Source organism: Xyrauchen texanus, chromosome 27, assembly GCF_025860055.1.
Source record: "Xyrauchen texanus isolate HMW12.3.18 chromosome 27, RBS_HiC_50CHRs, whole genome shotgun sequence".
NCBI lineage: Eukaryota > Metazoa > Chordata > Actinopteri > Cypriniformes > Catostomidae > Xyrauchen > Xyrauchen texanus.
In genome coordinates this window covers 10,237,604-10,255,202 of record NC_068302.1, presented here as the reverse complement: position 1 = coordinate 10,255,202, position 17,599 = coordinate 10,237,604, and the positions used below count along the sequence as shown (strand labels likewise).

General features: G+C 39.7%; 1 protein-coding gene across 3 annotated transcripts in view; it reads left to right on the top strand.

The window, feature by feature from the left end:
- fkbp15b (FKBP prolyl isomerase family member 15b) overlaps positions 1-17,599 on the top strand; it is a 34,138-nt gene that overhangs the window by 2,133 nt on the left and 14,406 nt on the right. For all 3 annotated transcript variants that reach the window (XM_052094167.1, XM_052094166.1, XM_052094168.1), the window contains exons 2-19: positions 248-354; positions 445-523; positions 740-809; positions 1,670-1,744; positions 1,835-1,933; positions 2,036-2,185; positions 7,406-7,474; positions 7,558-7,701; positions 7,854-7,981; positions 8,107-8,155; positions 8,959-9,084; positions 9,213-9,303; positions 9,483-9,559; positions 11,850-11,892; positions 12,004-12,113; positions 12,222-12,320; positions 12,418-12,512; positions 14,129-14,231. In XM_052094167.1, the coding sequence (XP_051950127.1) occupies positions 248-354; positions 445-523; positions 740-809; positions 1,670-1,744; positions 1,835-1,933; positions 2,036-2,185; positions 7,406-7,474; positions 7,558-7,701; positions 7,854-7,981; positions 8,107-8,155; positions 8,959-9,084; positions 9,213-9,303; positions 9,483-9,559; positions 11,850-11,892; positions 12,004-12,113; positions 12,222-12,320; positions 12,418-12,512; positions 14,129-14,231 (1,714 nt within the window). The remainder of the gene's footprint in view (positions 1-247; positions 355-444; positions 524-739; positions 810-1,669; positions 1,745-1,834; positions 1,934-2,035; positions 2,186-7,405; positions 7,475-7,557; positions 7,702-7,853; positions 7,982-8,106; positions 8,156-8,958; positions 9,085-9,212; positions 9,304-9,482; positions 9,560-11,849; positions 11,893-12,003; positions 12,114-12,221; positions 12,321-12,417; positions 12,513-14,128; positions 14,232-17,599) is intronic.

Here is a 17,599-nt window from a genome sequence, read left to right as displayed (position 1 = left end):
GTTACAGATGTCTTCCATTTTTTTTTTTTTTTTTTTTATTACAAACATTTGAGTGTTTGTTGATGTTATTTAGTTTGACTTGAGTTTAATCAAAAACTCAAAATGAGGTCAACTTTAATTTTAGGAGTGCTGAATTAGACTCAAATGGAATTGAGACTCATGTGGCCTCTTACAAACTGAACAATAAAATTGGCACAAGTGGTTTTACTTGCTATAAATATCTCTCACTCTTCTTTTGTGATTTCAGGGCAAAGTTAGCTTCACTCTTTGGACTAGACCAGGCTACGTCCCAGGGCAACCAGTCTTTCCAGTATACAGCCCCCAAACAGCCTCGCACGAGCACCACAAACTCAGGTAAAAAAAGGAAACTCTTAGAGTGTAAACTGTTGCTTTAATATACATTTTGTCTGACTTTTATTTACACTTTTTTGGTTGTTTTTAAAGGACCCCCAACACAAAAGTCAACCCCACCTGCCAAATCTCCAGCCGTTCTATTTGCTACTGCAGTACATGCCTTCAGATAGTAAGTTAAAAATCAAAATCAAAAGAATTTAATGTGTAATTTTAAGTGTAAAGAATACAGCATGAAATATGTAACATCTGTATTTTGTTTCCACCCCAAAGCAAAGTACATCCTGAGTTTAATTTGTCTAGGTTTTCGGAAAGTTAGCAGATTAATGTTCAGTTTGTCATTAATGAACAGGAAAATACAGTGATCAAGTTTTTTTTTTGAATGCAGTGTTAATGGACAGTATGTGAAACAAGGCAAGCTCGGAGCTGCGGTGCTTGGAAACCATACAACTAAAGAGGTTAGACTAGTAGTGGCTCACTTTGATCTTAAATGGATCTGTGTAAAAGGGGAGATTTGAATTAAAGCATGATGTCTGTAGAGAGCCTTCATCAATGCAATTTAAAGGAATAGTTCACCCAAAAATGAAAATTCTCTCATCATTTACTCACCCTCATGTCATCCTAGATGTGTATGACTTTCTTTCTTCTGCTGAACACAAAGTTTTTTAGATAAATATTTCAGCTCTTTAGCTCCATAAAATGCAAGTTAATCTTTAAGCTCCAAAAAGCATATGAATGCATCATAAAAGTAATCCATAAGACTCCAGTGGTTAAATCTATATCTTCATAAATCATGTTATAGGTGTGGTTGAGAAACAGATCAATATTTAAGTCCTTTATACTATAAATTCTCCTCCCTGCCCAGAAAGTGGTGATATGAATGAAGTGTTTAAATCGCCAAATGCAAAAGAAGAAGAATGTGGAAATAAAGGTGAAAGTGGAGATTTATAGTAAAAGTTAGTTTTTCACACACAACTATCATATTGCTTCTAAAGACATGGATTTAACCACTGTAGTCACAAGGATTACTTTTATGCTGCCTTTATATGATTTTGAAGATTCTGATCACAATTCACTTGCATTTTATGGACCTTAAGAGCTGAGATATTCTTCGAAAAGTCTTTGTTTGTGTTGAACGGGAAGAAAGAACAGCATACATATTTGGGATGGAATGAGTGTGAGTAAATGAGAACATTTTCATTTTTGGTTGAACTATCCCTTTAATGTGCGGATTAACTTTGCTTCATATGTTTTTGGTCTAATTGCATGTGTCATCAGGAATGATGATTATAATGCACACTTTTACATTCTTCTTCAGTATAAGATCCTGCTTTATGTCAGTCAGCAGAAGCAGGTTACGGCAGCAAAAATCCACAACGGCTTCATTCTTACTGTGAGCTCTTATTTACAATCACCTACTGATTTGAAGATAGAATATACGTATATTTGCTGTATTGTTTATGGTTGTCTCTCTCACGTTCAGGTCCAACCCAGTAACTACTGCACATTTTACGATGACCAGAGACAGAATTGGTCACTGATGTTTGAATCGGAGAAAGCAGCTACGGACTTTTGTAAAGAGGTATGTGTTTACTGAGTTCTGTGGCACTGTATTGTATAAGTTTTTTTTGCACAACAGAACTTGTTTACTCTGGTCCTTAAATAAGTGGATTCATTGTTTTAGGTTTGTCTCACAAAAGCAAACTGCAACAGTTCGTTAGACTCTGTCCTGATCCAGGATCTTCTGCTTGGTGAGGGGCAGGGTGTGGAGAATGGAGATTGTCTAGAAGTGGCCTACTCTGGCTGGCTCCTGCAAAACCACACCATTGGAACGGTAAAGATATTTGATTAACCCATTAAGCTTGGATTGGCCCACTGGCTGGGCTGGCTGGCCTGCTGAGAAAAACAAAATGATTAAAATATTAAGAACTACAGTCTTCACCAACACAAAATAGGTATGTTTTAAAACTTAGAAGCTGTACTTTTCAGTGCATGTAGGCATAACCAAAATGTACAAGTGCTTTGAAATTTGCAGACAAATCAGAAGTGTTCACTTTTGATCATTTCTGAATAATTTTGCACTACATATTATTGTAAATGGTAAAAACATCAAACTGATCAAATAGCCAGGTATCATATGTTGTTTGAAATCTCTCAAAGAGTAGAATGCAACCAGCCTATTTGTATTGCTCACAGATATAAATATAGCGAGTAATAGCTAAGTACATCTTTACCACATTTTCACTCTTAACTTCACAGCAAATAAACAAAACATAAAATATCACATATCATTACTTAGAGGACGTGATTATCTTTAAAACGAGCTTACACACAACGTAATTGGATACATGGATCATTACAATTTCTGCACAAAGCACAATGTGCTTACAGCACATAATGTGCTATCTGGCTAAAAACACGTTAGCTTTCCTGGATCACAATACTTCATCAGAAATTATGTAGTACATTGTCCAGCGTCATGGAACGCTAAACCAATCTGTTACGAATTAGCAGGGACAACGAGGGAGACAAGGTTGAGGATCCAAACGCAGTATATTTATTAATTAAACAAACACAAAGGAACACCCGCGATGGGGAAATAAACATGAACAGAGCACAAGGGCAGGAAACACAGAGCAGGCTTACAACATAAACTAACATTCATAACAACAAACAACGATCGACAGTGACTGAACGAAAAGGCAGGGTATAAATACAAGAAGGGACCAATGAACAAACAGAACTCAAAATAACATGATAAGGTGATGAACAGAAACCAATGAGAAACTAACGAGGACAGGTGAGAACAATGAACAATGAACACGATGGCTAACAAGACTATGGAGGTACAGAAGGTTCAAAAGTGAAAACTATGGAGTGACGAAAGTATCAAAATGGAAGACAAAGGGAAACAGAAAAACAGGACAAGGTCATAATGCTACATAGCCCCCATCTAAGGATCGGATCCCAGACGATCCAAACCAAAAACAAAACCCAAGACAAAAACCATAGAAAAACACAATGAAGGCACCGGGGAAAGACAGGCAGTCCAGGGGGCAATGAGGGGCAGAAGGAAGTCCAAGGGGGCACAGAGGGCAGGCAGGAAGTCCAAGGGGGCAACAAGGGGAAATTAAACAGTCCACGGGGGCACAAAGGGAAAGGAGACAGTACACGGGCCAATTAGGCAGTCCCGGGGGGCACAGAGGGACCGGTTCAGGGGGCCTGGGAGGTGGCCATCGGACAGGGACGGGTCCAAGAGGCCTGGGAGGCAGCCTCAGGATAGGGACAGGTCCCGGGGGCGAAACTGAGAAGGGCTCTGGAAGCTCAGGAGGCGGAGCTGAGGGAGGCTCTGGAAGCTCAGGAGGCGGAGCTGAGGGAGGCTCTGGAGGCTCAGGAGGCGGAGCTGAGGGAGGCTCAGGAGGCGGAGCTGAGGGAGGCTCTGGAAGCTCAGGAGGCGGAGCTGAGGGAGGCTCAGGAGGTGGAGCTGAGGGAAGCTCAGGAGGCGGAGCTGATGGAGGTGGCGCCGTAGGAGGCTCTAGTGGCGGAGGTCTGGAAGGCTCTGGCGGTGGGGCCGATGGAGGTGGCGCCGTAGGAGGCTCCAGAGGCGGAGGCCTGGAAGGCTCTGGAGGTGAAGCCGAGGGAGGCTCTGGAGGTGGAGCCGAGGAAGGTGGCGCCGTAGGGGCCTTTAGAGGCGGAGCCATAGGAGGCTCGGGAGGCGGAGCTCTAGAAGGTTCTGGAGTCTCTGGGAGCAGAGCCATAGGAGGCTCTGGAGACGGAGCCATAGGAGGCTCGGGGAGTAGAGCCGTAGGAGGCGGAGCCGAGGAAGGCCTAGGAGGCGGAGCCGAGGGAGGCTCGGGAGTCTCTGGAGGCAGAGCTGTAGGAGGCTCGGGAGGCGGAGCCATAGGAGGCTCGGGAGGCGGAGCTCTAGAAGGTTCTGGAGTCTCTGGGAGCAGAGCCATAGGAGGCTCTGGAGGCGGAGCCGTAGGAGGCTCGGGTAGAAGAGCCCTAGGAGGCTCGGGAGGCGGAGCCGTGGAAGGCTCAGAAGGCTCTGGAGGCGGAGCCGTAGGAGGCTCAGGAGGCTCTGGAGGCAGAGCCGTAGGAGGCTCGAGGGGCGGAGCCCTGGAAGACTTGAGAGACTTGAGGGGTGGAGCCCGGGGAGGCTCGAGAGACTTGGGAGGTGGAACCCTGGGAGGCTCGGGGGAAGGGGCTCTGGAAAGCTCGGGAGGCGGAGCTCTGGAAAGCTCGGAGGGCGGAGCTCTGGAAAGCTCGGGAGGCGGAGCTCTGGAAAGCTCGGAAGGCGGAGCTCTGGAAAGCTCGGGGGGTGCTGGCTCTTGGACGGTCATGGCTACTGGCACTGGCTCTTGGACGGTCATGGCTACTGGCACTGGCTCTTGGACTGTCACGGCTGCCGGCACTGGCTCTTGGACGGTCACGGCTACCGGCGCTGGCCCTTGGACGGTCGAGGCTTCAGGTGCTGGCTCAGGGACGGTCGAGGCTACAGGCACTGGCTCTTGGACGGTCATGGCTACTGGCACTGGCTCTTGGACGGTCATGGCTACTGGCACTGGCTCTTGGACGGTCATGGCTGCCGGCACTGGCTCTTGGACGGTCACGGCTACTGGCGCTGGCTCTTGGACGGTCGAGGCTTCAGGCGCTGGCTCAGGGACGGTCGAGGCTTCAGGCGCTGGCTCAGGGACGGTCGAGGCTTCAGGCGCTGGCTCAGGGACGGTCGAGGCTACAGGCACTGGCTCGGACGGTTGAGGCTACAGGCACTGGCTCAGGGGCGGTCGAGGCTATAGGCACTGGCTCATTGATGCTTGAGGCTACCGGCGCTGGCTCACTGACGTCTGAGGCATCAGGCTCTGGCTGGTTGGCCGCGGCATGCGTGGGCGCAGGCTCGCTCACCGTGACATGCGTAGGCTCTGGCTCGCTCACGGTGACAGGCGAGGGTCTGGCTCACAGACCGGGCAGGCGTGGGCCGGGAGGCGAAGCCCGTCTTCTCCTCCTCCTCCGGCAGACGAGGTTGACCGTGTGGGTTCTGGGGAAGTGGCTGGCGTGGGGGTTTGCTCGCTGACATGTGGAGCTGGTGTGACTGGGAGCCCAGGGATGGCTGAAGGGTCTCCCCTGTGGGTGGTGAGGTAAAGTCCTCCTCAGCAACGCCCACGGTTAACAGCGATCCGCCGACCAAGAAAGTCACCTCTATGAAGCTGCAGAGGGACCACTGCGTGCGTTGCTGGTGGTAACCGCTCCCTCAGTGAGGCGCTCAGATTGCCCCTGAAGAAGCTCACCAGGATTGGTTCCGGGAAGTCAGAGACGCTTGCCAGGGAAGGAAGTCCTGGATGTGGTCTTCCAAAGGGCGGTCCCCTGCTTGAGGCTAAGGAGCCGATAATTGGCTGAATAGGCTGCTGGATCCATGTGTGGTCGATCGTTCTGTTACGAATTAGCAGGGACAACGAGGGAGACAAGGTTGAGGATCCAAACGCAGTATATTTATTAATTAAACAAACACAAAGGAACACCGCGATGGGGAAATAAACATGAACAGAGCACAAGGGCAGGAAACACAGAGCAGGCTTACAACATAAACTAACATTCATAACAACAAACAACGATCGACAGTGACTGAACGAAAAGGCAGGGTATAAATACAAGAAGGGACCAATGAACAAACAGAACTCAAAATAACATGATAAGGTGATGAACAGAAACCAATGAGAAACTAACGAGGACAGGTGAGAACAATGAACAATGAACACGATGGCTAACAAGACTATGGAGGTACAGAAGGTTCAAAAGTGAAAACTATGGAGTGACGAAAGTATCAAAATGGAAGACAAAGGGGAAACAGAAAAACAGGACAAGGTCATACGTTACACAATCATATTAGGATTCAGATAGCTGCAACCAGAGCTGGAAGTCATCCAAATATGGGCAGAGAGGATCATTCACTCTAATTACATATAGCCACCAGGAGATGGGGCCAAGTACATGACACAGACTCAATGACTGAAATGACACAGTATGGAGCAGAATGAGATCTCATTTCTCATGCTTGCATGCTTTGGAGAAAGAGTAAACATTTAATAATTGTTGTATATACATGTGCGATTAATTCTTATGTACAATTATTATGTTTTATTTGTTTGGAAAGGCTTTTGGACAATTGGAGAATTTTTATGCACAGAAGGATAAATTATCTTTTTAATATTGTAACCTTCTATTTGCTTTGTCATATCAACACAAAATTCTACTCCGTTACAGGTGACATGATTGGGAACAAAACAAAAGCAGTTTTTTAGAGCTACCTAATTCACACCCTGATACATATAAATAAAATCTGAAAATTCAGAAAAAATGATATGTTTGGCTCAAGTTTTTTTTGTGATTTTCAGCAGTTTCTTAGGCTGAGAGTCTCAGAATCTATAATAATCTAAATCATTACAAAATTAATTTATTTCTTTAAAATGATACAAACACTTGACCCTCTTTTTTTTTTTGTAATAAGCCTTTAATTTTGGGTATGCCACTGAAACAGGAAATCATTAAAAGATTTAAAAGCTTAAAGGGTTAATGACCGTGTTTACATGCACATTTTTTCTGATTAAAATAAAATAAGACATTGTGCGTATTTTTCTTCTGTGAAATACCAGATACCCTTGTTCATGTTATTAAATATGCTGCTAAATGTCTCTTCTATCCCTTGACATCTCTTAACTCCTTATGTCTTGGAAGCCAGAATTTCTACGGACATATTAGGAATATTCCATTAAAGTGGAAAATACGAATAAGGTGTTTACATGACTCCGAATTCTGATTGGTACAGGCATATGAGAGCTCACTTATTTGAATTTCTAGTAACTGGAATATTTATTTGGTTTTATTTATATAGGTTTGGCAGTCAGTATTTACAAGACACATACATACAATAATCTGAATATGACCAAATTCTAACTGAATATACTTGTGTATGCAAATGTGGTCAGTGCTTTTATGCGAAAACATTGAGAAACCCAGCATGTTACTCAATCTCTTTGTATATTTTCTTCTCCTCCAGATGTTTGACTCTAATCTAAATAAAGACAAACTGCTGAGACTAAAGCTTGGGGCTGGGAAAGTCATTAAGGTGAGAGAGAGAGAGAGATTTGCTGGGGTGGATTTAGCTGTCACCTGTACGGCAGTCTAAAATTTTCCTTCTCCCTCTCTCAGGGCTGGGATGAGGGGATGTTGAGCATGCGGAAAGGTGGTAGACGGTTTATGGTGATTCCACCCAGTCTTGCTTACGGATCACAGGGCGTTCCCAACCGGGTTCCTCCAGACAGCACACTGGTATTTGAAGCAGAGATCCGCCGGGTATGTCTTCATAACAGCCTTGACTTCCTTATGGATCATGCATTTTTTCGCATTTTGTGATCTACAGTTTATAAGAATCGATCGAAATATAGCCCTTTTCATCTGTATTCTCCTGCGGTTTTTTAAAGTTAATTCTCTTGTTGAATGTGCAGATTAAATTTGCTAAGGATGGAAATTCAAGAGAGTCTGCGGCTCCTTCTCCAGCTCCCAGTGTGGAGAGTCTGGGCCCCTCTGAGTTGAACCAGCCCCTCAGTACTACCCCACCATCTTTCAAACCCAGGTTACCCATACAGCCTTCTTTCAGCCTGACTGTGCTTGTGTGGTTGATTCACGGGTTATTGTAAGTCTATTTGGTAGTATTCAGTTCAGGTTGTCGGGTTTGATATGTTTCAACTTTGCTTGCAGTGAACCACCTCTTCGTGCAAAGTCAAACTCGTTGAATGAGCAACTGAGTGTAAGTGTTCCCACACATTTTGTGTTTTAGTACAGGCTTTCTTAAAGTGACAGTTCATCCAAAAATGTAAATTCTCTCATCATTTACATTCCAGATGTGAAAGACCTAATTTCTTCTGCTGAACACAAACATTTTTAGAGGAATATTTCAGCTCTGTAGGTCCTCACAATGCAAGTGAATGGTGACCATCATTTCAAGCTCCAGAAAGCACATAAAGGCAGCATAAAAGTAATCCATATGACTCCAGTGGTTCAATCCATGTCTTCAGAAGCGATAAAATAAGTGTGGGTGAGGTACAGATCAATAGTCCTTACTATAAATCTCCACTTATACTTTCACATTCTGAAAGATTTATATTAAAAAAGGAATTTTAAAAAAAGGCATTTGCATTGCTTCAGAAGACATATATAGAATCATATTGATTACTTTTATGCTGCCTATATATGATTTTTGGAGCTTGAAAGGTCTGGTCACCATTCACTTGCATTGAATGGACCTAGAAAGCTGAAATATTCTTCAAAAAATCTACATTTGTGTTAAGCAGAAGAAAAAAGTCATACACATCTTTGATGGCAAGAGGGTGAGTAAATGATTGATCTATTACTTTAACATAAATATTACTTTAACATACTCTGAAACATTGGTCTCTGGTGCTCTTGTGGGCAACAAAAGTTTGAATCGCAACATTTCCAGATCCCATTCCCCCTCTTAATAAAAAAAAAAAAAAATTACTGAAAGTGTAGTTACAATATTCTAAACATATAATAACATGTATATTTTCACGTGTCTTGCAATTTCTTCAGAATCCTGATGCCACTAAAGCTAAACTGATCTCACGCATGGCCAAAATGGGCCAGCCAATGCTGCCCTTCTTTTCCGGCCCAGCATCATCACCCTCCCAGCCAGATTCTAGTGACTCAGAACTTGAGGTAAGAATTACTGCATGATGGATGGTATGAGAAGTACAAATATAAGGTATATAGAAAGTTAGCGTGTGTGTGTTCGAAAGTTTATGGATATTCCTCTGTCATTTTGATCTTGGCTTTTATTGCTGGAGGATCCAAGTGTGTCCAGACTGAAGGAACATATCAGTGCACCATCACCGCAGCCTGTACACATCACATCTGCACCTCCGCCTTCAGTGCAGGGTAAACACGCATTACATTACACATGCACCATATAATTTACTTCAGTTCAGTGGTGTTACGTAATATAAAAACAAACTATATATAAAGAGAAAACAACGTCAAACATAAATCACTTTTGCTTTAAGAGGAGAGTGTTATAGTCTTTTTGATTATTACATCAAATATGCTGTCCTTTTCAGCTACGGCTCTTTTACCTGTTGCCATGGCAACAGCAAATACACAACCTATGATGCCAGGAGCTGTTCATGCCTTTCAGGTGGGTAACTCCCTTTCACCGTGTAATAACTTAAGCTGTATATTAATGACTGGCAATGACTCTGTAATATCTTAGACTTATAACAATAACAAACATTATTACATAAATAATAAATGTGCTTTATATAACTTTAATTCATATATTTATTTGAATGTACATGAACTACTTTTCTGCATTAAATAATTGTTTGTAACTAATTAATGAAAGTAATAAGTTCACAACCAATTCAATTTCTTTATTTAAAAAGATGTATTTTCAGTGTTGCATAGGTTGAAATTAACATTTAAGCCTGGATTGGACCACTGGTGAGAAAATAAAAAGATCCAAATAATAATAACTACAGTCTTGACCGACGCTGTAAAGCTGTACTTTACAGTGCATGTTGGCATTATGACCAGAAACATGTGCTTTGAAATTTGCAGACAAATCAGAAGTGTTCAGTTTTGATAATTCATATTTTTGCACTACATATTATTGTAAATGGTAAAAACATCAATCTGATCAAATAGCCATGTGTCATATGTCGTTGGAAAGCTCCCAAATAATTTAATGAAACCAACCAATTTGTTTTATTTGTTTTACGCTGTAAAATCGAATTAGTTGATCTTTCTTAGATTTTTCAAGGCAATTGGTTTGCATGCTTTTTCTAAGTAAACTTACTTATTTGGCTCAAGTAAACTGAACTTAATTTTTTAAGTAACTTTATTTAGTTACAGTAAGCTTAACTCATCTATAATTAAAGTATCATTGTTTTGATTTAAGTATATAACATGTCTTATAACCATTAACTTGCAAGTCATATGGCATACTGGAATCTACTCAGTACTTCTTAGTGCACATAAATCTGCACTTCTGTAAATTACAATTGAGTAAAGAAGAAACTTAAAAGTTTTAAGGTTTAAACTTAACAGGCTTCAAGTTCACCTGAGCTTCACAGAAATCTCAATTATCAACCAACTACAACAAAACAACCTCAATAGTCATTAGAATGAAAAAAAAAAAACATTTTAAATAAAAAATATGTTTGTTTTGACCAAACAAACATAATTTATTCAAGTGCAAGGGTGCATGAGTATTCCACACAGCTGCAATTTTGTATTTGGTAATTTTGAGTTAGTAATACTCGAAGGCAAAGTTTAAAGAACTTATGTATTTGAGTTATGATTCCAATGTTTAATTAGGACCAAATTAATGTTTTTATTCATGATAACTTTAGGATTTAGAGAGTAACAGTAACTTAATTAAAACTAGTAAGAATACTAAAAATGTAAGATTAAGTTGAGCAAACAATTTTTTGTCATGTGAGATTACTATAAGTATTTACAGTGTAGCGAGTAATAGCTAAGTATGTCTTTGACATGCATGTTACATGTAAAAGGTATTGTTATGTCACATTTTTGCTTATAACTTCACAAAAAATAAACAGAACATAAAATACATACAATTACTTTGAAGAGGCAATTATCTTTAAAGCAATCACAATGTACAATGTAAAACACAATGTAATCGGATGCATAGACCATGAGATAATCCACATGAAGCACTGTGCACACAGCAAATAATGTGCTATCTAGCTAAAATCCCTATTCATCGGAAATTATGTAGGACATTGTCGTCATCCAAATATGGGCAGAGAGGATCATTCAGTCTAATTACATATGGCCACCAGGAGATGGCGCCAAGTACATAACACTCAATGATGACTCAAATGACACAGAATGGAACTGAATGAGATCTCGTTACACATGCCTGGATGCTTTGAGAGAGAGCATACTTTGTCGTTGTTGTATGTAAATGTGTGATTTAGTTCTTATGTACAATTATTATGTTTTATTTGTTTGGATGTTTTTGGACACTATGATATAATTTTACAGTTATGTGTGTGACATGATTAGGAACAAAACAAAAACAGGTTTCTGGAGCTACCTTATTTACACCCTGAGATCTGTAATATAATGTTAAATAAGAAAAAGTTCATTATTGGATCGTTTTTTGTGATATTTCAGCAGTTTCTTTGGCAGAGAGTCTCATAATCTATCGTAATCTGTATCATAAATTAAGTTTTTTTAAATACGTTTTCTTTAAAATTATATCAAACTATTGACTCTTCTTTGTTTTTTATTTGCGTTATAAGCCTAATTTTGGATGCCACTGAAACAGGAAATCTTTAAAAACACCTTCAGATCTTGAAGGGTTAAAACAACTTTCTACCCTGACTAGATTCATGAGTGGTTCTCTTTATTGTATGTAATACACTAACACTCATTTGAATATGAATTCCCTCTTGCAGCCTGTCAGTCAGATGTTCCCCACACAGACTGTGCCTTACCAAGGTAAAGTGCATACTTTTACACCAGAAATAAATGTTACTAAAAAGACTATAGCTGTAAGCATGCACAGACTACAAAACCTGCAAATTCTCAATGTCTTTCTCTGCCTTCAAGGAACTAGTGATGTCACATGCTTCTTGATGACAGAGGCTCGACAACACAGCACTGAAATCCGATTAGGTGTTGGTAAAGTGGCAGACAAACTAGACCAGTTGTCCTCTAAGGTTTGTACATAATTAGTACATTGTACATAGCTCCATTTTATTTTTGCACTACCTTTGTGGTCTCTTTCTATCTTTCCATCCATTTTAGAAAACTCTCCACTTTTTCAGATTGATAACCTTCAAAAGCAAGGCAACGTTTCATTAGGCTTAACGAACGTATCAATGGAAACAGCCATGATCATGCACAACATTCAGCGAATTATACAGGTAATTGGCAGTGAATTGGCAGGTGAGCATTGATTGATTGTTCAAACCATCCATCACAGTTTTCAATACTTAATGTGTCCGCTCATCATTTACTCAGGAGAACGAGTGTCTGAAGAAAGAGGTGTTTGAGAAAAGTTCACGTATTGAGGAACAAAACCGCAAGATTGGTGAGCTCATAAATCAAAACCAGAGGTCAGAATCTCAAGATTTTGTATGACAATTTCACTTCATATTTTCATATTTTGTTATTTTTTACAAAATATATGTATGTTTATGTATCTTCCATCTTTTCAGGTTCAATGCAAGTTAAGCAAGTTAAGAATTGATGTTGATTATCACCAGCAATAATTATTATTCGTCGCTCTGTTTTGATTTATTGTGATGCACTTAGAAAGGATGTCCATGGGGCAAGGCATTCAGGAGGGTTTAAAAGCAGAAATGTGCAACTCAACAAAAAAATATTGGTAACACTTTACCATAAGGTTCCATTTGTTAACATTAGTTACATTACATTGGTTATCATGAACTAAGAATGAACAATAATTTTACTGCATTTATTAATCTGTGTTTATGTTGGTTAAAGGATTAGTTCACCCAAGAATGAAAATTAAGTAATTGTTTACACACCAGTGTGTTGTTATAATCCTATATGACTTTCTGTCTTTTTCTTAACACAAAGGAGAAATTGTGTAAACAAATTTACTCAGTGATGTCATACAATGGCAGTTTATGGTGAGCACCCCTTCAAGCTTCAAAAGGACACAAAAGTATAATTCAGAAGTCTAATAAATTATTCCATGAGACTCATGATTGTTATGAAAACTTACAATAAGGTTTGGTGAGGAACTAAACAAAATCGAATGTATTATTTAGTAAAAATATTAACTGACTGTTAATATAACTGACTGTTCTGTGCACGTTCATGCTAGGTTATGAGAGAAACAATTCACACAGATTGTGACAAGAGAACACAACACAGCTGCACACAAACCAGAGAACAGAACATACTAAACAATAGTAGTTCAGCCAAAATTCCCCCACAGCGTTGTGAAAGACTGATCTCCAGTTATTGGAAGCATTTGCAGTTGTTGCTGCTAAAGGTGGCACAACCAGCTATTAAGTCAAGGGGGCAGTTAGTTTTTCACATGTATGTTGGATAACTTTTTTGATTCAATAAAAAAATATATATTTCAAAACTGTATTTTGTGTTTCATCAGGTTGCCTTTGTTTTATGTTATATCTCGTTTGAAGATCTAAAACAATTTAGTATGAACATTTTACAAAAATAGAAGAAATTAGAAGAGGACAAATACTTTTTCACATTACTGTATGTTAATCAGAATTTTTGTCCTAACCAGCAGTGTTTTCTATTTTCGGCATTGCAAAGGTATCCGTCCACTGTGAAATGGCACCGGTCCAAAAACGTAAAATAAAAAGGCTGGGCATAGAAATGCATAAATTCTTTGACTACAAACTCTTCAGACATGTTTAGTATGTTCTGTTCTCTGTTAGGTGTGGACCTGTTTTTTGATTAACAAGTTTTCACTTGAACGCCACAATGTAGCAAGGGGGCTACGTGAATTGTTGCTCTTGTGCCCTATCATGAACGCGCACAGGAGATCAACGGTCAACATTTCATTTTAAAAATGTATTAGTATTAGGGCTGTCAAAGTTAATGCATTAATAACGGCAGTTTGAGTCAGGCTCACAACATTTCCTGATCCAGTTTCTCCCTCTTCTACACATCATTTCCTATTCTTATAAAAAATCTTGTTGCACTGTGTGCTTTAACTCATGTGGTTGTGTAGGTATGTGGAGCAGAGTAATCTACAGATGGAGCAGAGAAACGACTCACTGAAGAACAGCAGTGAACAGAGTCAGGCCAGAATGCTCCAGGCAGAACAAGACAAGGTACAGTTCAATCACCCTCACACAAACAATGTAAACACTATTAAATGATCAAAACCATTACACACACACACCATTACTCCATTTAACAATCAACCTCATTTCACAAATATAATATACAATACCTCTGATCCAAAATCATGAGCTGCCTTGCTGTCTACCACCTAAGTAGGCAACTACCTTCTAAGGCAGCATCCTAACCAACAGGGAACCTTATAGTTGACTTACTATAACAGTGTTGCTGCTTACTGTATATACAGAATGTAATTATGTATATACAGTAAGCAGCAACGCTGCATACCACAACAAATGGCACTCGTCATGCAAAGTTCACAAGAGACTTGACTCTGATTGGTTTCAACAGATTTCAGTTGAGTTTGACATATTACTTAGCTAACAATGTGATACTCTAATAAGCATAAAAATATAGGGGTGGATTTTCAGATGCATTTGAATGATCTCTATATCGATTCTTAAATCCCAAGATGGATCTTTTCCTCTATGCGCAACCCTCCACTACAGTGAGAGGAAATCACTCGCATTTGCAACCAAGTTTCGTGCTATTCTACATAAAAGGATATATTTGGCAACTGGCTGGTAAATGTTTAGATTTCACTCATCAGTAATTGTGTAGTATAGTGGTGGAGTATTCAGCAGTGAGATCATTTAAAAGCTTGGTGAGAGTAAAAGTTGTTCTGTGAGTGTCCAAAGAAGAGATCCATGCAAACCATGTGTTATTGAATAATGTCTCTTTTAATACCATTTCTGTTCTCTACAAAAAAAAATAAAAAAATAAGCATTTAATTCTAATCATGCATAGCATGGATGAGGTAAAGCCATTCGAGTCCCTCTCGTTAACATGTGCTCATCTACAGACACTCTTTACAGAAATACCGGTTTTCTTAAAGAGACAGTACCGATTTTTAGCATGTGTTCATCAGATTAATGTAAATACTACAAATGATGCAGTTAAACAATAAATAACATAATATTTGGAATATTATATTTGTTGATATAATACATGGATTTGTTTATTTTTAAAAAGCTTAAATGTGACCAATTATGAAAAATTCATAAAATATAATTAGTAAAATGTATTTCATATGTAAGCAAAAGGGACATTATAACTGAGATATAACCATATGAATCGATATCGAATTGAATCAAGAGCTTTCGAATCGGAATCGAATCGGGAAATCTGTATCGCAACCTAGCCCGATTAAAATACATAGCGCACACAAATATTGGATAAAATATGTTGGTTTTAAATTATTAGTTGGAATTATTGTTAGTTTATTGATGGATGAATTATAAGTAATTTAAAGGGGTCATGAGGCGTCGTCCAAGGCAGAGTTTTGCCGAACTTGCTAGGTTGTGTATCCTTCGCTTAAAAGTATAGGTTCGGGGGGAAAAAAACTTGCGGGCACAGTACAAATCAATTAAAATGCACGGTGGACAAAGTGGTGCCCAAAGAAATACATTTCTGGTTCTAAATCATGGACCGTGTGCTGGGTCATCGTGGAGAGACCACTCGGGACACCATCGCAGTTACAGTTGGTGAGTTGTCAATGCTAGCTTTTCTTGCTAGCTAGATAATGTTTAAAACTGATATTAACTCTATTTTCTAGATAACATTATACCTAAGCTTAAGGTTCCCTCTTGCTTGTGAAATGCGCAGGGTGTGTGACGTTGGCACTAGGGTGGCGCATTAAGGGCGGGTTTTAGTGCAACACTGCAGGGCTTTTGGCTCGATGGTGGGAAAGCCGATCGATTTTGGTCTCTAGTTCCTAGGCTAATAGCGGCTAGTGATTTTAAGCCCAAACCTGAAATCGCTCAATGTCTTTATCATTCCTTCTCCTAGCCAGTATTGTTGCAATAGGTGTTTACAAATGTGCCAGTCCTGCGCGAGATGCTGAAGAAATAGTGAGACATGATGCAACAGTCAAAGAGATTCATCTAGCATATGTTTACATAGGAAAATAATGATGAGATGATGAACATAGCAGATGCACGCAAAAAACACGTTCATATGAACAGCCCCTAACTCATCCGTTTGCGGGAGTCTGTGAGTGAGAGTGCGGCACGAAACAAGTTCGGTAGGCCTGTTTATTCTTCATTAATTGAAAACCCGAGCCCAACGTCCCATCGTGTCCGGGTTGGGTTGCAGACCTCTACTTACAAACTTACTAATATTACAAAAACACTGATAAATGAAAGATTAGAAATAAATGGTTTACTTACTAGCATTACTGCAGGGTGCAATACTGTTGGCACTGCCGCATATTTCAATAAAAGAAACGTCTCACCTCGCAGTAGTAACTTAAGCTGTTCTCTCTTTAACAGTATACCCACGACGGTGACACATGTTGTGGGATATGTAAATACAAATGAGCAATGTCTTGTGACCAGGGCAGTAGCAAGGAATTCTGGACCCCCTGATAATATGTTGCTCTGGGCCCCTTACCTATTCAAATAATAGTTTCGAATTTGTTGGCTTCCCTGGACCTTTGGGCCCCTAGTATTGTTAACACCTTTAACCCCAATAGCTACAACACTGCTTGTGATGTCACAAACACACAGATTTCAAAATGAGACTTTTCAGCAGGGTGGTAAAAATAAATGCTCTTTTTAGACTTTTTAGGGGAGGAAGTTTTGAATTCTGAAATGTACATTATGTTTTTATAGTACAGTTACTGCTTATATGTCTAAATATCAAGGTAAATTTGATTCTCCATTTCATGACCCCTTTAAAATCAACATTTCTCTTGCTTTGTCCACCATCTTGGATGATTGCCTTCTCTGTAAAGGATACAAAATATACCTTAGATTTTAGCCAAAATGTGTTATCTTCAAAAGTAGCTGAATTTTTCTGCCGTTTGGAACAGTCTTCACATCAGTAACACACTCATGATGTCCTCAAATGCTTTGGTACTGAGCTAATGACACAATCAAACACCATGATACCTTTATGATACAATCAAATAAAAACATTATCAAAAACATCTAATGCTAGAACAGAGAACAGGATTTACAAACGATTCACGTTTAAAGTTTTTGTTAAATGGCACACACATATAAATCTAAACTTGTAACATTACACAATCATATACTTTTCAACTATTTTACTGTCACCATTTATCATCAGCATTAAACAACCAAAGTTGTGTTTGAGATATTTGATGTCATACTTGATGACAGAATGATATGTTGAAGATATACAAAATATGCACTCCCTTATCAAGCAAGTGGACTTTAGAACACTGCAGACTTAACTTTAATGTTGGTATAACAATGACTCTTTTAAATCTGTACTGTTAACACTTTATTTCCTGCTAAGCCGCAAATCTCTGCTCTGATTGGTTTATTAACTC